Below are 6,574 nucleotides of genomic sequence, written 5' to 3'. Positions count from 1 at the left end.
AGGGAGGGAGGGAGGGAGGGAGGCGGCGGGGGCGGAAGGGCGCCTGCCTCACCTTGGGCTTCTCGTCGGCCATGGCGAGTGAGCGACGTCCGGGCCACTCCGAGCGCCTCACAAAGGGGGGGAAGAAACGACCGAGCGCGGCGGAGAGGAGAGGAGAGAGAGAGAGAGAGAGAGAGGGGAAGGCAAAGGGGGGAAAGGGAGCGCGCACGCACTGCCGCGGGGCCGCGCCTTGCCCCCTTGCGTGCGCGCGCCCGCCCCGTCCGCCGGGCTCTCGCTCCCCGCGCTGCGTGCGCGCGCCCCGCCCGCCGGGCGCAGCGGGCCCTGCCGTGCGGCGTGTATTGTCCTCCTCAAAATGGCCGCCGGGCCGCGGCGCCTCCTCCCACGGCGCTGGGGCCTGGCCGCCGCCCTGCTACGCGCGCCCCCCTCCCTGAAAACGGCCGCTCTCCCCCACTTCCCCCGCTGCCGCGGGCCCACCCGTGCCCGACACGAAGCCCGCACCCGAGCCGGGCGCAGCCCGCCCGGCCTGGCGGGGCTCCGTCCTGCCGGCTTCGAGGCCCCGGGCCGCCCTCAGCGCTGCAGCCCCCCGGGCGCCCGTGCCTCGCCGCTGCACCATCCGGCTGCAGTGCTCCCCGCTGCCTTCCCGCCGCTTCCCACCACCACCCGTGGCCCCCGCCGCCTTGTCCTCCCCATGGGCCTAGCTTACAAACGGGATTTATACAGGTCCTGAGATTACAGTTGCCGACCTGCAGTCATCAGCGGCGCTTCCCGGCCCCACGGTTCTCCTCCCCAGGAGCACGAGGCCACGACATACACGTAGCTTCTACAAAAGGAATCGAGACCCACCGCGCCTCTGCTCCCCCAAAGAGACTGCAAATGTGTCGTGAATATAATGGCTGCAGTCAAAGTTTATTTCTTATATTCTTCAGTGGGCTGAAGACATGATGCAGCATTTCAAAATTTATCTGACAACAAAATATATAAGTTAGAAAATACACTAATTCAAGTGATTCCTTTGAGTTCCACCTGCTGGAAGGGGCAGAGAAGAAAAGTCTTTGTAACTCCAGGGACTTCAAAACATTTCAGATCCAGTCACTTAACAGTTTCTTAAAAACTGTTGCTGAGCCTTTCTTGTACAAGCATTACCTCTGCCCCATCACTTGTTTTTCTACAGCACACACCTGCTGAAGAAACACCACAAAATTGACCCTTGTAAATATTTCAGGCATGGATTTACCAGGCCGACTATCAGGGCACATTAACACTACTCAGTGTAGCATATATCCTCCACACCATAATGCAGAGGTGGCCATATGGTCGCGCAGGCCCTCTTGTCATTTTGTATGACAAAATTCAGGCCTGCATATAATAGATCTCCTGCACCTTTTGGGAGTTACCAGACTGGATTTGTCCAGAATAAATTACTGTAGTAGTGAAATATCAAGTCAAAAGAAAATAAGCTTACTAGTGAAGCACAGACTTCAGACTGTCTCACTTCTCGCACTGCAGCTGCACACTGCAGGTCCTTTTGTCACGTTAGTTGATGTTGCAGTATATCCCATGTAACTGCTGAGACACTAGGAGTTCTTGGTTTTAACGCAGTTGTCTGGAAATTGAGGAAGAAAAAAGCCCACAGAGAACAGGAAGACGAATCTGAACATTTACGTGAGTCCGCAGTCAAGAAATATAGCGGCAACCCAACCTGAGGCCTTGTAGGCGGCCCACATAACCAGACTGTTATGTACAGTTGGAGGTGGCCCACATAACCAAGTTGCACTTTCTTGCTAAAAAACACAGGTAGTGAAATCTTCCTATAGTCTCCTTGTAGGCTAGGCTCCCATATATTGTAACATCTTTCCTTCTCCTTCTGTACTCTGAAAGATCAAATCTAATCTACAGTTTCACAGAACCTTTAATTTTAATATTTTACTCCTCAAGAGTCCTTATGATTCCATGTCAAATATGGCTCAATCTCATCAAACACAAGATAGCCCAAACTACTTCAGAAAAAAATGTAGTGCATTACCCAGGCTGTGTCCTAACACAGGACAAGAGATTTGGCTGGAAAAATCACACATACTGCGAGAAATTAGTCCAAACCAGGCAGGAAAGGAAACTGAGACACTGTTTCATATTGTAACTGTGGCTTAAACCAACACTCCTTTGAGCTGCTCTTTCCACTCCTACCTTTGTAATTTTCCTTGATTTATCATCAGAGTGTTCCAGTCGGTGTATCCTGCCTGGTTTCTCAGCATTTAATTACGCATGCTATCCTTTTTGTATTTATTAAAACTACCAGTAGGTAAGAAGCACCTATAGCTAGAGAACACCACAGGATTCAATGGAAATCCTCCTTGCACAGTCTGGCAGTGCACCACGGTCCTACAACCTGCCTTCACCTTTTATTTTAGCTTTCAGGAGCAATGTGCAATACCATTTCTACCTCCTAAAATCTTTTATCACCAATGGGAAGCAGGACTATACAAGAGAAGAAAGAAAAAAACATCTTAAAATCACTCTACTCTGCTACTTCATACACAGTTTGTTTAAGCAAGCTCAAAATTTACTGGGTACACTATAGAACAAAAGAAAAGTGCCATTTCCCAAAAGATCTTAAATTCTATTTATAGAAATGATGCAAGAACCAGAGGAGCAACTGCTGTGAGGAAGGGCATCACAAGACCGATGTTGCTTGATGGTCTCATTTTTCTGCATTCTCCTCTCTTCTTCCACATCCTTTTTCAAAGACCTGTGTGCTGCAGGTCCAGGAGGATTTCTTTGGGAGTGGCTTGGAGGAGATAGGCTGAAACTGGCCAAGGCCTGCCTGAGAGCAGCATGAAAGAACTGCATGCAAGAATGATATTCAGTTGAATATATATTAAGGCCACCATCACAAACAGAACAAATCTGATTCATATGAGATAGGAGAATAAGCTATATTTTATGAAAACATATGGGATTTCAGTACCATTGCAGAAATTATACACGCTGAAAAAAAGCTAAAACCTGTTTCAGCTATACCATCATAGTCTGCCTTGCCACCAATTACACAGATTCCCAATCACAGTGCATTTCTTTACAAATCTCATATTTAGATGGATTTTCTTTCTACATAGCAACAGGGAAAACTCACATTATACAGGAGATCCAATTGAGCTAAGAATAAACAGAGTGATAAAAAATGCAAACCTAACATGCTAGACAGCAGCACTCGGAGCAAGCGGCAGGGGAGAAGCCATACTGTGAACTACAAAGGACCGAGTCCTGCAAGGTCCAGGCCACAGCAAAGGGGGGCAAAGGGAAAGCTCTTTGTCTCCCAGAGCTCCTCCTCTTTAAGGCATAGAGTTGAAGAGAAATGAATGGGGAAGCATCACAGGGAGAATTCCAGAGAAATTCCATCTCCAGGAAAAAAAAAATCCACGTGCCATTTCATAAATGTTTCCATGTCGGATTTTTGTACAGCAGATTTATAAGGAAGACATGCAATGTACCTAGATCTTGCATAACACTTAGGCTTAATTTTCCACCTTCTTTTGAAGAAACCTGAGTGCTCAACAGATATATCCCCTTTGACACTGAGATTTTAAGACGTTAAGATTTTTCAGATATTAAGCTGCAAGCAGAGGGTAGGTGTTACTTCATATCAGCAAGCTAAGACTACAAAAGCAACTCCAGTTCATTCAAAATTGTGTATTACTTAGCAATTAATTTAATGGAAGAATAGAAAGAAAACAGTTATTTGAAGGCTTAAGTAACAAAATAGGACTAAATCTGCCTTTTCAACCTGAACTCTTAAGTCTGAGTGGCTTATTCAGGCTTTCCTCTTCATTAACACTAATTTAGCCTCTGGAACAGAACATATATTTTGCCTGGAGCACTGCCTTTTCCGTGCCTTCAGTGTTCATGATGTTGATCTTTCTCTCCCTTTCCCAAGTCACAAAATAGCTTTTAAACCTATTCCCTGACTTAACTCTCTTCTTCATCAGGTCTTGGGTTTTTTTGCTTCCTTCCCTCACCCTCTCTCCCTAGTAAATGCAAGACCACTCTTCCCCCCCGCCTCCTGATAGCCTATACTCTAAAGTCCTTCTGAGCAATATGAAGTTCCATGCTGACATAGTGGTTCCCAATTCTGCATAACTGCACAAACTGGACAGGCAGAGGTCATTTTGACAAGGAGCAGATGAAAGGCTCCCTTCTAGATACATGCAGACCTCTAGCCAACATTAAAAGAAGGGCTAGGAGTTTTCAAGATTTCAAACTAAAACTCATCATTCCCAAGCTGACTTCCCCAGGAATGAACCATCTCCCTTATCAGTTCAAGGTCATCAGAGGCTGCTAACATGAAGACATTCTAATTTTTAGCTAGTGAGTGCAGCAGACTGTATGCACCATTTGAGGAAGCAAGAGAGGACCAAAGAGCTACAGTTCTGCACCAGCTTTTAGTGTCTTTGTACAGGATGTGATTCTGGAGCAGAACAGAACACTATCCCACTTCTAGATCTTCCATACTGATGAAGAGAAAAATAAGACCGCTGAGACCAATGGGCATTCTCTGCAGTTGTTGGGAAGGTAAACTATAGTTGGTAAAGGATGACCACTCATTTCTCTGTCTCACTCTTTCTAAGCCTAAGGCTGTGGTTCCCCACAGAATGGTCCACAGAGAAATGTGTTTAGAAAAAGATGAAAGGGAAACAAGAAAAATGCACGCAGCAGAGTCACTGAATGAGCACAGGGGTGCCCCATGCATCAGGAAGCTGCAGATTCTACTACTGTAGTTGATATATGGTTGATATTCAAACTGATGTGGGGACAGCTCCTTAGCTTCACTACAGGAAAGAAAGCAACTCCCATTCTTCTGGCACTCAACAGACAAGCCTCAGATTTCCAGTAAAAAGAGTTAGCCACTAAAAAAAGTGTAGCCAACTGAGTATTCATTTGAATTCTTTAGTGGCTTTTAATTATGATGCCCATAGAAGCAGTGGGCTCTTTACTTTTATCCTGTACACTGGCTGATAACATAAGCAATTATAAATCTTCTAACAGTCACCAGAAACAGATGCAGTTATAGAAGCAGCACCCTCTCTTTGAAGAATAGTGACACAGGTGCATTTACAGCTGAATTCTCAAACATCCAGTTTTGATTTGTATCAGCGGCCATTTTAGTAACACATTGAAGAATATTTTGGATCTAGGTTATTCCAACACTAATATCCTCAAGAGTCTTCAGTACATAGCAGCACCATTTTGTAAGATAGTAGGTAAAAATAACTGTCTGTACAAGCAGAGATTCAAACACACGCACATTCCCAAATTCTCCAGAAATACAGACCTCTTATCCAGAATCAAGGAGGAGCTTTCTTAAAATTGATGTGTCTTAGATTCTCGAGCAGATTTCTGAAGATTTCAGTCCTTCTGTCCCATTCCTCCTTCCTGACTGACCTGAAGACACCACTGTTCCCAGCAGGATCAGTGTAATAACACACTCTTACCAAAGATAACTGCTAGCTTTATTTTTATTGGAAATGATGGACGCAGTAGCCAATAAATTAAAAAAAATGGCAATCTAGCAGCAGGGCGTTGCAACATTTGTCTTACAAGGACAGTGAATGATTTAAGCTATCTTGAAAAATTAATTCTCAGCGAGCTTCTTTGGGAAGCATTAAGCTCCAGTATTAAAGGGGCTAGCTTCTTCCAGCTATGCATTTAGCAAGGTAGCATAACTAGTCTTACAGATTTTTCTTAAAAAGAGTATCACTGAACAAGTTCGCTTCTTAGAGAAAAGGGTAGAAAGTGAGGGGTGTGCTGAGCGAGGAAGGAGAGCAGAATGGAAGGAAAGAAACAGTACATGGTTAGTGATTTTCACACCTAGTTATTAAGGTATACTTAAGTTCGACTCCATTGGTACTTGAGCCTGCAGAGCGAGCAGGGGGTTGATCATGCTAAACTCCAGCAGCCTCAGCAGGCAAACTGTGCCCAGTCTCTAGGGGGTATTAACTCACACCCTAGCCCCTGTCAGGCACAGAAGGAAAAAAATATATGTATCTTGTGACCCTGAGTATGTGAATAAGGCACACAAGGAAGCAAGGTTTCTTTCTCCACCTGCCAGTGCTGCTCTCTGAGCTATGATAAACCTAATGCTTCACTATCAGCCCTTCTCTAACCTGTAGGAACCATCTGAAGTCAAAAGACACAGAAATCAATTGGCTTTATCGAAGGGCTTGCCTGAGAGCTCCTGCAGCTCTGCTCCAGAGAACGTCACCTTCTGCGGTCTGGAGGCTTAGCTCTCTGCAAGTGTTTGAAGCGTGTAAAGAAATAACAGAAGCTGCTTGTTACAAGGCAACCGAGTCAATGAAGTGAATACAAAAACAATATTGAGTGACCAGCTGAACCATCCCGTACGGAAAAACCTTGCATTACATCCGCGTGCCACTTAAAATATCTGTCAGGAAACAGAGCAGATCGGCGGGGGTAGCTCCCTCCCCTCACCCACCTTGAAATACAGCGGGCAGGTACGAGGTTCGGGGAACCCACGCACACCGGCAGCTCCGCGCAGCCCGCCGCGCCGCCTCAGCCCCCC

General features: G+C 45.9%; 1 protein-coding gene across 1 annotated transcript in view; it reads right to left on the bottom strand.

Annotated features, from left to right (window-relative positions):
* Nucleotides 1-279, bottom strand: part of SUMO2 (small ubiquitin like modifier 2) — an 8,137-nt gene extending 7,858 nt beyond the window's left edge. Inside the window, exon 1 of the mRNA XM_085304545.1 lies at nt 53-279. Within this exon, the coding sequence (XP_085160671.1) occupies nt 53-73 (21 nt within the window). The 5' untranslated portion in view covers nt 74-279. The remainder of the gene's footprint in view (nt 1-52) is intronic.
* Nucleotides 280-6,574: the final 6,295 nt, after the last annotated feature.

The sequence above is a fragment of the Rhea americana genome, unplaced genomic scaffold, assembly GCF_003343005.1.
Source record: "Rhea americana isolate MKP2758 unplaced genomic scaffold, rheAme1 scaffold_21, whole genome shotgun sequence".
Taxonomy (NCBI): Eukaryota; Metazoa; Chordata; class Aves; order Rheiformes; family Rheidae; genus Rhea; species Rhea americana.
Note: the sequence above shows the minus strand (reverse complement) of the source record. Positions and strands in the feature narration are given on the sequence as shown.